General features: G+C 42.4%; 2 protein-coding genes across 2 annotated transcripts; both read right to left on the bottom strand.

Annotated features, from left to right (window-relative positions):
- Window positions 1-697: 697 nt before the first annotated feature.
- LOC122442068 (keratin-associated protein 4-7-like) lies at window positions 698-1,815 on the bottom strand. Its single transcript, XM_043469351.1, has one exon. The coding sequence runs from the start codon at window positions 1,768-1,770 to the stop codon at window positions 1,171-1,173; it is 600 nt and encodes a 199-aa protein (XP_043325286.1). The 5' UTR covers window positions 1,771-1,815; the 3' UTR covers window positions 698-1,170.
- Window positions 1,816-9,778: 7,963 nt separating this feature from the next.
- On the bottom strand, window positions 9,779-17,062 carry LOC122442116 (keratin-associated protein 4-12-like). Its single transcript, XM_043469470.1, has 2 exons — window positions 16,640-17,062; window positions 9,779-10,736 (listed from the first exon to the last, which is right to left on the bottom strand). Exons 1-2 carry the CDS (start codon window positions 17,006-17,008, stop codon window positions 10,188-10,190), a joined length of 918 nt encoding a protein of 305 aa, XP_043325405.1. The 5' UTR covers window positions 17,009-17,062; the 3' UTR covers window positions 9,779-10,187.
- Window positions 17,063-17,618: the final 556 nt, after the last annotated feature.

Below are 17,618 nucleotides of genomic sequence, written 5' to 3'. Positions count from 1 at the left end.
TCCTCAACTGAACTCAATGGGACATATAACTCATCTATGATTATAACTTGGAAACGTTGTATATTAAGTGAAAGGAATTGAGTACATTAAATTCTTTACAGGCAATTTTTTGGCATGTACTCCACGCTTAGAAATTTTATCCTTTTTTCCAAAAGGGAGCTAGTGGTATTAAAGGGTATAAAGTGTTTTAATTAACTCTGTCCTAATTCATTGGAAGGACTGATGCTAAAGCTGAAACTCCAATACTTTGGCCACCTCATTCGAGGAGTTGACTCATTGGAAAAGACCCTGATGCTGGGAGGGATTGGGGGCAGGAGGAGAAGGGGACGACGGAGGATAAGATGGCTGGATGGTATCACCGACTCGATGGACATGAGTTTGAGTAAACTCAGGGAGTTGGTGATGGACAGGGAGGCCTGGTGTGCTGCAATTCATGGGGTCGCAAAGAGTCGGACACGACTGAGCGACTGAACTGAACTGAACTGAACTGAATTTAGTATATTAAGTCACATGCACATGCACATATACATACATGCCAGTTTTGTTCTCAAATCTTAAATCATCTATATCTGATGTAGCATCTATTGTCAAAGTGATTTCAACATGGGTTATTCTTCCTGTATCTTCATATACAACATAAATTGCCTAGTTAGTAAGTAAAATGATCATGAAAACAATAGGAAAAAATGCCAGTGAGTTTCTATATGCAGAGAAGTTTATTAGAAAGCAGAGAAGTGACAAAACAAAAGAAATTCACACAAGGAGAAAATAAAGGGTAAATTGGGCTCCCCCACCCCCGATCTCGGGTGTCAACTCAGTGCCAGTCAGCAGCTGCAGATAATGGTCACCTTGTAGACCACCTGCAGATCATGACCAAAATATCAGGAAGAATGAAAAATTTAGAGGACTGAGATAATTTCTGATCTGATGGATTGCAAATTAATTTTTATCTGTTGCTGATATAGAAAGGAAAATATAGCAAGGGAGAATTATAAATGAGCCAGAATATGCTCACAGAGTCAGCAGAACAGTGGTGGGCTGCTGGAATCATGAGATTCAACTAACTGAATGATGTCAGCTAGACTCCATGAGTCCTAAGGGTCAGCGTGAAAAAGGATCTACATATGTAGGACAGAGGTAAGTGGAGACAGTGGTCACAGGGCAGCGGGCTCAGCAGCAAGAAGAGGGACAGCATACGGGGCGGGGGCAGGTGGAGATGACACAGGTGGGCCGATAGCAAGTGGTGTGGCAGGAGACCCGGCCACACACTGGGCGCAGGCAGCAGCTTGGGCGGCAGCAGCTGGAGATGCGGGAGCAGGTGGGCTGGCAGCACACAGACTGGCAACAGCGGGGCCTGCAGCAGCTGGAGATGCAGCAGGTAGGCCTGCAGCAGCTGGAACCACAGCTGGACCCACAGCAGGAGGGGCGGCAGCAGCTAGAGATGCAGCAGGTGGGACGAGGGCAGGTGGGCTGGCAGCAGACAGGCTGGCAGCACTGGGGCCTGCAGCAGCTGGAGATGCAGCAAGTAGGCCTGCAGCAGCTGGAACCACAGCTGGACCCACAGCAGGAGGGGCGGCAGCAGCTAGAGATGCGGCAGGTGGGCTGGCAGCAGACGGGGCTGCAGCAGCTGGACACGCCGCAGCTGGGGCGGTAGCAGGTGGTCCTGCAGCAGGTGGTCTGGCAGCAGCTGGGGCGGCAGCAGGTCTCCAGGCAGAGACTTCGGCCACAGCTCTGGTCAGAGCAGATGGAGCCACAACAGGAGCTGACCATGGTGTTAGAGGGTGGAGGTTCTGGGTGTGTTTCCAGGAAAGTGAGTTTCTTGAGTCTGAGAGTCTCCTTGGCCCACAGCCCCCTTTATATCCTGCTGAAAAGCTGCTATCATTACATCAGTATTTCCTTGTTATTGTTTACCCTCCTAGGAAAATTGATCATTTAATTACATAATTGTGTGTTTCTCATTCAGTAGTTCAAAATGGGGAAAATAACACTATTCCTTTTCCTGGTATGCTCCTGTGTGTACAACTGAAAGCCCTGTCCCAGTTCTTCCTTAGTAGGTTTCACCTTTGCTCCTGGTGTGTTCAATGTCTTACAAAACATTAGTTATATGATGCTAACTTTTTTTTTGAATGTGTTATTCTCTCCTATCACTGCTTTTTGAACATCAGAGAGAAAATGTTTCTTATAAGGCTCATATATATTTTGTTGTCAAGGGTGAGGGGAACATGGCTTGTCAGATGAAACACTGAAAAGGAATTAGACAGAAAGCTGTTTGGGGGAAGGATGTCCGACAAATACTATGGATGAATGTGATCCTATGTGGGCATCTTGGATGGTCAGGAAGATAGTTAGACCACAAGGAAGTTTCAAATTCTGTGTCTGATTTCACTCCACTGTCTCAAGCACTTAGCAATACTCATAGCTTTTAAATAGAAGAAACACATTTTTGCTGTATGTCTCCCAGGTTAGGCAACCAGATGGATGTTGTGATTTATCTTTTAGTTGTCAAACTTATACACAGCATATTTCATTATAAAAGCATTCATTATATATAAACATGTTTGGAATGATTAAGCCTTCAAAAATATGGATCCAAGACATTCTGTTGGGTAGTAAGAGAACTTGACAGATAACCCCTCATCTTTTTCCTATAGATACTTGACTAAGACACATGCATAAGAAACAGTTTCAATCAGTTCAGTTCAGTCACTCAGTCATGTCTGACTCTTTGTGACCCCATGGACTGTAGCATGCCAGGCCTCCCTGACTATCACCAACTCCTGAAGCTTACTCAAACTCATGTCCAAAAAAAAAGAAAAAAGAAAAAATCATGTCCATTGAGTCGGTGACGCCATCCAACCATCTCATCCTCTGTCATCCCCTTCTCCTCCTGCCTTCAACCTTTCCCAGCATCATGGTCTTTTCAAATGAGTCAGTTCTTTGCATCAGGTGACCAAAGTATTGGAGTTTCAGCTTCAGCATCAGTCCTTTCAAAGAATATTTAGGACTGATTTCCTATAGGATGGACTGGTTGGATCTCCTTGCTGTCCAAGGGACTTTCAAGGGTCTTCCCCAACACCATAGTTCAAAAGCATCAATTCTTTGGCACTCAGCAGCTCCAGCAAGACCATAGGCCCTGGAGCAGTGGCTGTGTGGTGGTGAGGTGACTATGAGGAGATACCCCACATCCAACTGCAGAGAAGCCCCAGCAAGATGGTAGCTGATGCTGGAGTGGTGGCTGTGTGGTGTTGGAGCAACTTTAAGGAGATACCTCATGTAAAGGCAAGATGGTAGAAGGGGCAAAATCATATTTAGAATCAAAGTCCATACGTGCTAGAGATGCTTAGAGGGCTCAAACATATCTTGTGCACACCAGGACCTAAAGACCCCAAAGAGACTGAGACAGAACTATGTTGGAGTACCCCCTGAGGAGTTATGCTTCAGCAGCAGACTGCTGAAGGGGCAGGGACTCTGGGTGCAGTAGACTTGGGTATGGCATAAGCCCCCTTGGAGGAAGTCACCATTAACCCCACCAGGGGTTTACACAGGACTGGGGAAACAGACTCTTGGAGGGCACAAACAAAACCTTGGGTGCACCAAGACCCAGGAGAAACAAGCAGTGACCCTACAAGAGACTGACCCAGACTTGCCTGTGAATGTCCAGGAGTCTCCAGCAGAGGCATGGGTTGGCAGTGGCCTGCTGCAGAGTTGGGGGCATTGAGTGTAACAGTGCATGAATGGGACCTTTTGAAGGAGGAAGCCATTATATTCATTACCTCCATCATAGTTTGGCCCCTGGTAAATAGCAGAGAGGGAACACAGCTTTGCCCTTCAATAGAAAATTGATAAATATTTACTTGAAGAAAGTGGAGAAAATCACTAGACCATTCAGGTATGACCTAAATCAAATCCCTTATGACTATACAGTGGAAGTGAGAAATACATTTAAGGGACTAGACTTGATAGACAGAGTGCCTGATGAACTATGGATGGAGGTTCATGACATTGTACAGGAGACAGGAATCAAGATCATCCCCAAGAAAAAGAAATGCAAAAAAGCAAAATGGCTGTCTGAGGAGGCCTTACAAATAGCTGTGAAAAGAAGGGAAGCAAAAAGCAAAGAAGAGGAAAGATATACCCAATTGAATGCAGAGTTCCAAAGAATAGCAAGGAGAGATAAGAAAGCCTTCCTCAGTGATCAGTGCAAAGAAATAGGGGAAAACAATAGAATGGGAAAGACTAGAGATCTCTTCAAGAAAATTAGAGATAGCAAGGGAATATTTCATGCAAAGATGGGCTCAATAAAGGACAGAAATGGTATGGACCTAACAGAAGCAGAAGATATTAAGAAGAGGTGGCAAGAATACACAGAGAACTGTACAAAAAAGATCTTCATGACCCAGATAATCACCATGGTGTGATCACTCACCTAGAGCCAGACATCCTGGAATGTAAAGTCAAGTGGGCCTTTGGAAACATCACTATGAACAAAGCTAGCGGAGGTGATGAAATTCCAGTTGAGCTATTTCAAATCTTAAAAGATGATGCTGTGAAAGTGCTGTTCTCAATATGCCAGCAAATTTGGAAGACTCAGCAGTGGCCATGGGACTGGAAAAGGTCAGTTTTCATTCCAATCCAAAAGAAAGGCAATGCCAAAGAATGCTCAAACTACCACACAATTGCACTCATCTCACACGCTAGTAAAGTAGTGCTTAAAATTCTCCATGCCAGGTTTCAGAAATACATGAACTGTGAACTTCCAGATGTTCAAGCTGGTTTTAGAAAAGGCAGAGGAACCAGAGATCAAATTGCCAACCTTCGCTGGATCATCAGAAAAGCAAGAGAGTCCCATAAAAACATCTATTTCTGCCTTATTGACTATGCCAAAGCTTTTGACTGTGTGGATCACAAAAAACTGTGGAAAATTCTGAGAGAGATGGGAATATCAGACCACCTGACCTGCCTCTTAAGAAACCTGTATGCAGGTCAGGAAGCAACAGTTAGAACTGGACATGGAACAACAGACTGGTTCCAAATAGGAAAAGGAGTACGTCAAGGCTGTGTATTGTCACCCTGCTTATTTAACTTATATGCAGAGTACATCAAGAGAAATGCTGGGCTGGATGAGGCACAAGCTGGAATCAAGATTGCCAGAAGGAATATCAATAACCTCAGATATGCAGATGACACCACCCTTATGGCAGAGAGTGAAGAGGAACTAAAAAGGCTCTTGATGAAAGTGAAAGAGAGTGAAAAAGTTTGCTTAAAGCCCAACATGCAGAAAACTAAGATCATGACATCCAGTCCCATCTCTTCATGGCAAATAGATGGGGAAACAGTGGAAACAGTGTCAGGATTTTATTTTGGGGGGCTCCAAAATCACTGCAGATGGTGATTGCAGCCATGAAATTAAAAGATGCTTACTCCTTGAAAGGAAAGTTATGACCAAACTAGACAGCATGTTAAAAAGCAAAGACATTACTTTGTCCACAAAGGTCTGTCCAGTTAAGGCTATGGTTTTTCTAGTAGTCATGTATGGATGTGAGATTTGGACTATAAAGAAGGCTGAGTGGTGAAGAATTGATGCTTTTGAACTGAGGTGTTGGAGAAGACTCTTGAGAGTCCCTTGGACTGCAAGGAGATCCAACCAGTCCATCCTAAAGGAGATTCCTCCTGGGTGTTCATTGGAGGGACTGATGTTGAAGCTGAATCTCCAATACTTTGGCCATCTGATGAGAGGAACTGACTCATTTGAAAAGACTCTGATGATGGGAAAGACTGAGGGCAGGAGGAGATGAGGATGACAGAGGATGAGATGGTTGGATGGCATCACCGACTCGATGGACGTGGGTTTGGGTGGACTCCGGGAGTTGGTGATGGACAGGGAGGCCTGGCGTGCTGCAGTTCATGGGGTCACAAAGAATTGGACTTGACTGAGCAACTGAACTAAACTACTGAGCATGGCCCCACCCATCAGAACAAGAGCCAGTTTTCCCCTCAGTCAGTCTTTCCCATCAGGAAGCTTCTATAAGCCTCTTATCTTTCTCCATCATAAGGCAGACAGACTGAAAACCAAACACAGAAAACTAACCAATCTCATCACAGGGACCACAGCCTTGTCTAACTCATTGAAACTATGAGCCATGCTGTGTAGGGCCACCTAAGACAGACAGGTAATGGTAGAGAGTTCTGACAAAGCTTGGTCCACTGGAGAAGTGAATGGCAAATCACTTCAGTATTCTTACCTTGAGAACCCCATGAACAGTGTGAAAACAGTTTGGCAATAGCTAAAAGAAGGGCTTCCCTGATAGCTCAGCTGGTAAAGAATCTGCCTGCAGTGTGGGAGACCTGGGTTCGATCCCTGGGTTGGGAAGTTCCCCTGGAGAAGGGAATGGCTACCCATTCCAGTATTCTAAACTGGAGAATTCCATGGACTGTATAGTCCATGGGATCTCAAAGAGCTGGACACAACTGAATGACTTTCTTTTTCAAAAGAATGACAGTTATTTATTTTAAGTCTTTATTTTTTAATTGGAAGATAATTCCTTTACAAGGTTGTGTAGGTTCCTGCAGTACAAAAATGTGATTGAGCCATAATTATATATATGTCCCCTCCCTTTGAGCTGCCATCCCACCCCAATCCCATCCCACCCCTCTAGGTTGTCATAGAGCACTGAACTGAGCTTCGTATGTTATTTTAAGTGAAGAACTGAGATCAACATATATAGTATGTGGATAAGTTCCATACATTGTCAATAAAAGGTAAGGAGTGATGATATTTATCATTTGTACTCACTATTCATTATGCTAAGTTCACTAGGCATTATGCTGTATTCACTAAGCATTGTGCTGAATATCTTATATTTGTTTTGAATCTTTAATGCAGTATATAATATAGTGTGTATTCTTACTACTTCTTTAAGCAATAAGCCAAAGAAGCATAGAAAGTTTAAGAGGAAAAAGAGAAAGCTTGTGTGTAAGATTAAACAGAAGTTAAGCTGTATTAGGACACCTGAGAAGGGGTGAAAAATAAAGCTTGCAAGCCTTTGCTCAAGCTGCTTCATCTTCCTGGAATGTTTCGTCTTTGTCATTATCTCTGCAAAGTCCTATTCCTCTGTCAAAACCCTAGCTTTCCTCTGAATGCTTCCTCCCAATGATTAACTACCCTGTTCAAATACAATTTGTCCCTGCATTGTGCTCCGAATTTTGCACTTTCTGCGATGCAGACACCCTGAGGGCATGAACTATTAAATTTAATTTTGTTACTGGGACAGAGGACATTAGTGACAAATGTTTGTTGAGTGAATGAAGGCTTTTGGATAAATTAAGGGTATGTAATGGTCCTTTAAAAAATTTGTCTGTTTTGCCTGCTAATGAAAAGTGGGAGAAACATTCCAAACAAAGGGATCATGGTTACACTTGAGGAAAACCACATTTGTTTACATGGCAAGCAACGTGTCACCTGATAAAACACATTTGTGGAAATTCAAATTTGACCTATAGAATGGAACTTATTTACAGGTAACCATGGATAAAGATACTGTATTAACACAGAAACAGATACGATAGAAAAGAGGTGAATACAAATGTTGACACTGGTTCTCTTCACTTCCAGACATCCCAATTTAGCTCTCTTTTGTGAGAAATAACCACCGTCACTGGTCTAATGTCAATCAGCTAAAAATATTTGCTGAACATCTATTGTCTTTGTTTGAATTGCACCCAAAGTAGATACTGAAACAAAGATATGAGTGCAAGTAGTTCACCTGGGGATGCAATTCTCGGAAGTACACATGAGGAAGTGGGAAAGGAAGACAGGAAAGAAAGAAAAAGCCAAAAGTCTGGGTTAATAATGCAGTTGCCACTGTGGGTAACTGAGGAATGAATCTGGGGCATACTTGAGGCTGGGAGCTATTAGCTGCCATGGTGATATGCCTAGAAAATCCCACAGAATCCACTGAATATTATTGTTAACAGTGAAGCTGGCTGTCTTAGAAAACTGATAGATTTCTTATGCACTTTTATATTTCTTCATAAAATGTAATGGCAAAAATGTGAATTCACAGATCTGAGCAATAAATATAAAAAGATATGTAAACAAAACTGTCAAATAATATACTTATCTGGTATTGGAGAAATGTATTAACATTGCCTGAAGACCAAAAAATAATATTTGAATAAACATCAGAAAAAAAATGTACAAGTAAAGGTGAGTTTGTGAATAAAGACATAAATGTCATACAAAAGGATTCAATAAGAATTTATCTCCATTTGTAAAAATTGGTTTTGAATGGGATTGGCAAAGACAAATGATGGGCAACTCACTTTTGATCACATTCTTTAGTGTTATTCAAATTTTTTTAAAAAAAGCGTGTGTTTGTGTATAAGTGACATAAAATCCTTAGAGAAGAATATAAGTACTTCAGATAAAATTCACAGTTCTGTCTACAAATTCAGTTCCATAAGTTTTCTATGTTTATGTTTAAGCTTGTACTTATTATATACTATCGCTCAGTCGTGTCAGACTCTTTGTGACCCCATGGACTGTAGCCTACCTGGGTCCTCCATCCATGGGATTTTCCAGGCAAGAATATTGCAGTGGGTTGCCATTTCCTTCTCCAGGAGATCTTCCTGAACCAGGGATTAAACCCGGGTCTCCCACATTGTAGACAGACGATTTACCATCTGAGCCAACAGGGAAGTCTTATTATGTACTAAAAGATGATAACTACATTGCAGTCAGTCTTTCCAGATCTCACATTAACTGTTGTGAATTACAAATTGCTTTTCGGGACTGTTTGAATTCCCTAGGAAGCAGATCCAGAGATGAAAATTAGCAAACAGGGTGTTTACTGAGATGTGATCTTGGAATTAGTACTGCTAGGAGGAAAGGGAAAGGAAGTGAGCAGAAAAGGACAGTTGGAGAAGTCAAGCTAGGATAGAGTTTCAATGGACATCTAAGCATGGCACTGGAAAGCTCCCTTTTTACTCTTGGACATAAAATCAGTCACCAGCAATACCTAGGAACTGTCACCAAGTTTGTTTCATTGCTTTATATCAGCTGCCTGGCACTGAAGGTAGCCCCACTATAAGGCAGAATAAACTGAATACTCTGAATAGTAATAATGATAATAAACCAAATCTACTGAAGCTCTGGCTACCAGAACTCCACTGTAGGTATAGGATCTTCCATGGTGGTTCAGAAGATATAGAATCTGCCAGAAATGCAGGAGACCTGGATTCGATCCCTGGGGCAGAAAGATCCCCTGGAAAATGGAATGGCAACCCACTCCAGTATTCTTACCTACAGAATCCCTAGACAGAGGAGCCTCCTGGAATACAATCCACAGGGTCACATAGAGTTGGATGCGGCTGAGTGACTAACATTTCAACTGTGTACGTGGACGAAGGACTCATTGTATGTGACCCGAAGCAGAAAACACATAGACTTTACTAAGCTATCTCTGTGATGCTTTTATAAGTGAAAAAACCCTGAAAGGTGGTGTTGTTAAAAACCATGAATTTTGTTCAATCTTTCTAAATCTTTTCTCATGTTATTATCTTCATAGATGCTCTATCACTTCAATTTCACCCCCTTTCCTCATAAAGACTAGAAAATGATTAATTTTCTATTTTTCAGACATAACTAGGCAGTGATCAAAGTCATTTGACCTCTCTTGAAGGTTGATTAATTTGTGATGTTTGGCAGGTGCAGGCAAAATTCAATTACTTTGGATCAAAATGTAAATCCTTTAAAAAAAGAAAGAAAGTAACAATCAGATTCAAATTTCAGTGCCAATAGGAGGACGTTTATTTAGGTTCATGGAAACAAAAAGATGTAAGAAAATCTTTACCAAAGATTACACCAAAAAATCTTCATTGGATTTCCATATCAGAGAGATAGAAATCGGTGGCCCCACAAGTGATAGAGACAAATTCCTTAAGCACAAAAAACAGATGTCCTATAGAAATAGGAACAAGTGTTGGGAGAATGTAATCTAGGATATTCTGAGTGTTCTCATTTGGAAGGGAGGGAGTTTGGAGAGAAGTTAGAACACGGGCTCGGTATGTCTGGTGTTTGCTTATGAAATTCAAGGGACCAGTCCTCTTGAACCCTCCCCATTTTAAAAAGAAGCTCTGCAACTGTGGGGAGGGAGGGAATGAGGAAGCAGTGTGTTCAAAGCAGAGATTCAGCAGCAAGAGGAGGGACAGCACACGGGGCGGGGGCAGGTGGAGATGACACAGGTGGGCCGATAGCAAGTGGTGTGGCAGGAGACCCGGCCGCACACTGGGCGCAGGCAGCAGCTCGGGCGGCAGCAGCTGGAGATGCGGGAGCAGGTGGGCTGGCAGCACACAGACTGGCAACAGCGGGGCCTGCAGCAGCTGGAGATGCAGCAGGTAGGCCTGCAGCAGCTGGAACCACAGCTGGACCCATAGCAGGAGGGGCGGCAGCAGCTAGAGATGCAGCAGGTGGGGCGAGAGCAGGTGGGCTGGCAGCAGACAGGCTGGCAGCACTGGGGCCTGCAGCAGCTGGAGATGCAGCAGGTAGGCGTGCAGCAGCTGGAACCACAGCTGGAAACACAGCAGGAGGGGCGGTAGCAGCTAGAGATGCAGCAGGTGGGGCGAGAGCAGGTGGGCTGGCAGCAGACTGGGCGGCAGCAGCTGGACACACCACAGCTGGGGCGGCAGCAGGTGGTCCTGCAGCAGGTGGTCTGGCAGCAGCTGGGGCGGCAGCAGGTCTCCAGGCAGAGACTTCGGCCACAGCTCTGGTCAGAGCAGACGGAGCCACAACAGGAGCTGACCATGGTGTCAGAGGGTAGAGGTTCTGGACTTTCCAGGAAAGTGAGTTTCTTGAGTCTGAGAGTCTTCTCGGCCCGCAGCCCCCTTATATACTGTTGAAGAGCTGCTACCATTATATCATTATTTCCTTGTTATTGTTTATCCCCCAAAGGAAAATTGATCATTTAATTACATAATTGTGTGTTTCTCATGCATCATTCCAAAATGGAGACAACAATACATTTCCTTTTCCTGGTAAGTGCCTGTGTGTCCAATTAGAAAGATGGTAATGATAACCCTACATGCAAAACAGAAAAAGAGACACAGATGTACAGAACATACTTTTGGGTTCTGTGGGAGAAGGCGAGGGTGGGGTGTTTCGAGAGAACAGCATCGAAACATGTATATTATCTAGGGTGAAACAAATCACCAGCCCAGGTTGGATGCATGAGACAAGTGCTCGGGCCTGGTGCACTGGGAAGACTCAGAGGGATCGGGTAGAGAGGGAGGTGGGAGGGGGGATCGGGATGGGGAATGCGTATAAATCCATGGCTGATTCATGTCAATGTATGACAAAACCCACTACAATATTGTAAAGTAATTACCCTCCAACTAATAAAAACAAATGAAAAAAAAAAAGGAAAGAAAGTCCTGTCCTAGTTCTTCCTTTGGGTGTCACCTTTTTTACTGGTTGGTTCAATGTCTTATAAAGCTTTTATCATATGACTCTAGCATCTTTTTTTTATGTGATATTCTCTCCTATCACTGCTCTCTGAACTTCAGAGAGAAAAATTTCTTATATGGCTCATGTATATTTTGTTGTCAAGGGTGAGGGGAACAAGTGCTGGTCAGGTGAAACACTGGAAAGGAATTAGAAAGATGTTTGGGGGAGGATGTCCCACAAATAATATGGATGACTGTGATCCTAAGTGGGCATCTTGGATGGTCAGGAGGATAAGTAGACCACAAGGAAGTTTCAAATTCTGTGTCTGATTTCACTCCACTGTCTCAAGCACTTAGCAGTACTCACCGCTTTTAAATAGAAGAAACAGGTTTTTGCTGTATGTCTCCCAGGCTAGGCAACCAGAATGGAATGCTGTGATTTATCTTTTAGTTGTCAAACTTGTACACAGGATATTTCATTATAAAAGCATTTGTTATATATAAACGTGTTTGGAATGATTAAGCCTTCAAAAATATGGATCCAAGAATTCTGTTAGGTAGTAAGAGAACTTGACAGATAACTCCTCATCCTTTTCCTGTAGATACTTGAATGAGACACGTGCATAAAAAACAGCGTGGCAATAGTCAAAAAAAGAAAGGGCTTCCCTGGTAAGTCAGCTGGTAAAGAATCTGCTTGCAATGTGGGATACCTTGGTTCGATCTCTGGGTTGGTAAGATCCCCTGGAGAAGGGAACGACTACCCATTCCAGTATTCTGACCTGGAGAATTCCATGGACTATATAGTCTATGGGGTCACAAAGAGCTGGACATGACTGAGTGACTTTCATTTTCAAAAGAATGCCAGTTTTTTTTTTTAAATTTTTTTATTAGTTGGAGGCTAATTACTTCACAACATTTCAGTGGGTTTTGTCATACATTGATATGAATCAGCCATAGATTTACACTTATTCCCCATCCCGATCCCCCCTCCCACCTCCCTCTCCACCCGATTCCTCTGGGTCTTCCCAGTGCACCAGGCCGGAGCACTTGTCTCATGCATCCCACCTGGGCTGGTGATCTGTTTCACCATAGATAGTATACATGCTGTTCTTTTGAAACATCCCACCCTCACCTTCTCCCACAGAGTTCAAAAGTCTGTTCTGTATTTCTGTGTCTCTTTTTCTGTTTTGCATATAGGGTTATCATTACCATCTTTCTAAATTCCATATATATGTGTTAGTATGCTGTAATGTTCTTTATCTTTCTGGCTTACTTCACTCTGTATAAGGGGCTCCAGTTTCATCCATCTCATTAGGACTGGTTCAAATGAATTCCTTTTGACGGCTGAGTAAAATTCCATGGTGTATATGTACCACAGCTTCCTTATCCATTCATCTGCTGATGGGCATCTAGGTTGCTTCCATGTCCTGGCTATTATAAACAGTGCTGCGATGAACATTGGGGTGCATGTGTCTCTTTCAGATCTGGTTTCCTCAGTGTGTATGCCCAGAAGTGGTATTGCTGGGTCATATGGCAGTTCTATTTCCAGTTTTTTAAGGAATCTCCACACTGTTTTCCATAGTGGCTGTACTAGTTTAGAATGCCAGTTATTTTTTTAAGTCTTTATTTTTTAATTGGAGGATAGTTCCTTTACAAGTTTGTGTAGCTTTCTGCAGTACAACAATGTGATTCAGCCCTAAGTATATATATGTCTCCTCCCTCTGATCCACCCTCCCATCCCAATCCCATCCCACCCTTCTAGGTTGTCATAGAGCACCAGACTGAGCTTCCTATGCTATTTTTAAATGAAGAACTAAAATCAACATATATCCATACATCTTCAATAAAGGTGAGGAATAATGATATTTATCATTTGTAGAGTATTTACTATGCATTATGCTAAATTTACCAGACACTGTGCTGAGTTCACTGAGAACTGTGCTGAATATCTTATATTTGTTTTGAATCTTTAACGCAGTATATAATATAGTGTGTATCCTTACTACTTCTTCAAGCAATAGGCCAAAGAAACATAGAAATGTTAAGAGAAAAAAAAATTTGTGTAAGATTAAACAAATGTTAAGCTGTTTAGGACAGCTAATGAAGAGGTGAAAAATAAAGCTTGCAAGCCTTTTCTGAAGCCATGTAATCTGCCTGGAATGTTTCATCTTTGTCGTTATCTTTGTAAACTCCTATTCCTCTCTCAAAACCCCAGGTTTATCCTTCTTGCTTCCCTGCAATGATTAAATACAATTTGTCCCTGCGTTGTGCTCTGTTTTTTGCACTCTCTGCTGTACCAGTTACTTTCTGTCATATCCACTATTGTGATGGGGATACCCTGAAGGCGTGACCTGTAAAATTTATTTTTGTTACTGGGACAGAGCACATCAGTGACAAATGTTCGTCGGGTGAATGAAGGCTTTTGGATGACTTAAGGGTATGTCATGTTCCTTTAAAAAATATGTCTTTTTTGCCTGGTGGAGAAAAGTGGGAGAAATATTCCAGTCAAAGGGATCATGGTTACACTTGAGGAAAACCACATTTGCTCATGTGGCAAGCAACATGTCACCTGATAAAACACGTTTGTGGAAGTTCAACTTTGATCCATAGAATCATACATACTTATAGGACACCATGGATACATATACTGTATTAACACAGAAACAGATATGATAGAAAGGAGGAGAACATAAGTGTTGACACTGATTCTCTTCTCTTGCAGACATCCCAATTTAGCTCTCTTTTGTGAGAAGTAACCACCACCACTGGTTTAATATCAATCAGCTAAAAATATTTGCTGAGCATCTATTGTCTTTGTTTCATTTGCACCCAAAATAGATATTGAAACATAAATGTGAGTGCAAGTAGTTCACTTGGCAGGGGGGTGGGGGGGGTGGAGGGGTGAATTCTGGGACATACACATGAGGAAAAGAGAAAGTAAGGCAGGAATGAAAGAAAGACCTGTAAGTCTGGGTTAATAACACGGTTACCACTGTGAGTAACTGAGGAATGAATCCGGGGACATACCTGAGGCTGCGGGCTATTCACCACCATGATTATATGTCTAGAAAATCCGAAAGAATCACCTGAATATTATTTTAAACAGTGAAGTTGGCTGGCTTAGAACACTGATAAATTTCCTATGCACTTAGCAATATTTCTTCATAAAGTCTAATGGGAAACATGTATTCACAGTTCTCAACAATAAATATAAAATATATGTAAACAAATCTGTCAAATAATATACTTACCAGGTACTGGAGGAATGTATTAACATTACCTGAAGGCCAAAAAAATAATATTTGAATAAACATCAGAACAAAAAAATGTACAAGTAAAGCTGGGTTTCTAAATAAAGACGTAAATGTCATACAAATGCATTCAATAAGAATGTATCTCCATTATAAAACTTGGTTTTGAATGGGATTGGCAAAGACAAATGATGGGCAACTATTTTGATCATTCTTTTGTGTTATTCAAAATTTTTAAAAAAGCATGTGTGTGTATAGGTGACATAAAATCCTTAGAAAAAATAAAAGTACTTTAGATAAAATTCACAGTTCTAAGGATTCATTTCCATAAGTTTTCTCAGATTATGATTAAGCTTCTACTTACTAGACACTAAAAGATGAAAACTACATTTCAGTCAGTCTTTTCAGCTCTCAAATTAACTGTTGTGAATTATAAATTGCTTTTCGGGACTGTTTGAGTTCCCTAGGAGGCAGAGGTGAAAATTAGCAAACAGGATATTTATCGAGAAGTGCTCTTAGGACTAGGACTTCTAGGAGGAAAGAGGAGGGAAGTGAGCAGAAGTGGACAGTTGGAGAAATCAAGCTGGGATAGAGTTTCAGTGGACATCTAAGCATGGCACTGAAAAGGTCCCGTTTTTTGTCTTGGACATAAAATCACAGTCACCAGCAATACCAAGGAACTGTCACAACGTCTGTTTCATTCATTTATATCACCTGCCTGGCAATGAAAGTAGCCCCACTATAAGTCAGAATAAACTGAATACTCTGAATAGTAATAATAATAATAAACCAAATCTATTGAAGCTCTGGCTACCAGAATAAAGCAGAATCCACTGTATGTGTTGGGGCTTCCATGGTGGCTCAGAAGATTAAGAATCTGCCTGCAGTGCAGGAGACCTGGGTTTCATCCCTGGGGCAGAAAGATCCCCTGGAGAATGGAATGGTAATCCACTCCAGTATTCTTGCCTGCAGAATTTCGTGGACAGAGGAGCCTGCTGGGCTACAATACATGGAGTCGCATAGAGTTGGACACGGCTGAGTGACTAACATTTTCACTGTGTATGTGGACGAAGGTCTCTTTGTATGTGACCCAAAGTAGAAAATACATAGACTTTGCTAAACTATCCATCCCCTGCTTTTATAGGTGAAAAAACCCTGAAAGGTGGTGTTCTTAAAATCATGAATTGTGTTCAATATTTTCAAAACTTTCCTCGTGTTATATTCATAGAAGCTCTTATCACTTCAGTATCACCCTTTTGCCCCATAAAGACTAGAAAATGATTATTTATCTATTTTCTAGGCATAACTAATAGTGATCAGTGTTATTTGACCTCTCTTGAAGGTTGATTAATTTGTGTTGTTTGGCAGGTGCAGGCAAAATACAATTACTTTGGATCGAAATATAAATCCTTAAAAAAAAAGAAACAGAGTAACATTCAAATTCAATTTTCAGTGTCACTAGGAGGACGTTTATTTAGGTTCATGGAAATAACGAGACATAGAAAATCTTTACCAAAGAGTACAACAAAAAATCTTCATTGGATTTCCATATCAGAGAGATAAAAATCTGTGGCCCCACAAGTGATGGAGACAAATCTCTTAAGCATGAAAAACAGATGTCCTAAGAAATAGGGAGGCATATTGGGAGAATGTAATTTCCTGGGAGATTCTGAGTGATCTCATTTAGAAGAGAGGGAGTTTGGACAGAAGTTAGAACGTGGGCTCCGATGTCTGGTGTTTGCTTATGAAATTCAAGGGACCAGTCCTCTTGAACCCTCCCCATTTTAAAAAGAAGCTCTTCAACTGTGGGGAGGGAGGGAATGAGGAAGCAGTGTGTTCAAAGCAGAGATTCAGCAGCAAGAGGAGGGACAGCACACGGGGCGGGGGCAGGTGGAGATGACACAGGTGGGCCGATAGCAAGTGGTGTGGCAGGAGACCCGGCCACACACTGGGCGCAGGCAGCAGCTCGGGCGGCAGCAGCTGGAGATGCGGGAGCAGGTGGGCTGGCAGCACACAGACTGGCAACAGCGGGGCCTGCAGCAGCTGGAGATGCAGCAGGTAGGCCTGCAGCAGCTGGAACCGCAGCTGGACCCATAGCAGGAGGGGCGGCAGCAGCTAGAGATGCAGCAGGTGGGACGAGAGCAGGTGGGCTGGCAGCAGACCGGCCGGCAGCAGCTGGACACACCACAGCTGGGGCGGCAGCAGGTGGTCCTGCAGCAGGTGGTCTGGCAGCAGCTGGGCTGGCAGCAGGTCTCCTGGCAGAGACTTCGGCCACAGCTCTGGTCAGAGCAGACGGAGCCACAACAGGAGCTGACCATGGTGTCAGAGGGTAGAGGTTCTGGGTGAGTTTCCAGGAAACTGTGTTTCTTGAGTCTGAGAGTCTTCTCGGTCTGCAGCCCCCTTTATATCCTGCTGAATAGTTGCTACCATTATATCATTATTTCCTTGTTATTGTTTAACCCTCCTTGAAAATTGATCATTTAATTACATAATTGTGTGTTTCTCATGCAGTATTCCAAAATGGAGTAAACAATAACTTTCCTTTTCCTGGTAAGTGCCTGTCTGTTCAATTGGAAGCCCTGTCCCAGTTCTTCCTTTTGGGTGTCACTTTTTCTACTGGTTGGTTCAATGTCTTACAAAGCTTTTATCATATGACTCTAGCATCTTTTTTTTTAATGTGATATTCTCTCCTATCACTGCTCTCTGAACTTCAGAGAGAAAAAGTTTTTTATACAGCTCATGTGTATTTTGTTGTCAAGGGTGAGGGGAACAAGTGCTGGTCAGGTGAAACACTGGAAAGGAATTAGAAAGAAAGATGTTTGGGGGCAGGATGTCCTACAAATAATATGGATGAATGTGATCCTAAATGGGCATCTTGGATGGTCAGGAAGATATGTAGACCATAAGGAAGTTTCAAATTCTGTGTCT

This window comes from Cervus canadensis, chromosome 1 (assembly GCF_019320065.1).
Source record: "Cervus canadensis isolate Bull #8, Minnesota chromosome 1, ASM1932006v1, whole genome shotgun sequence".
NCBI lineage: Eukaryota > Metazoa > Chordata > Mammalia > Artiodactyla > Cervidae > Cervus > Cervus canadensis.
Note: the sequence above shows the minus strand (reverse complement) of the source record. Positions and strands in the feature narration are given on the sequence as shown.

Excerpts from the sequence above, each read along its gene's own strand:
- LOC122442068 (XM_043469351.1), bottom strand. The coding sequence starts at position 1,770 with ATGGTCAGCTCCTGTTGTGGCTCCATCTGCTCTGACCAGAGCTGTGGC.
- LOC122442116 (XM_043469470.1), bottom strand. The coding sequence starts at position 17,008 with ATGGTCAGCTCCTGTTGTGGCTCCGTCTGCTCTGACCAGAGCTGTGGC. Across the intron at positions 10,737-16,639 it reads CGAGCTGCTGCCTGCGCCCA|ACCTGCTGCCGCCCCAGCTG; the intron begins GTGTGTGGCCGG and ends CTCTGCCTGGAG.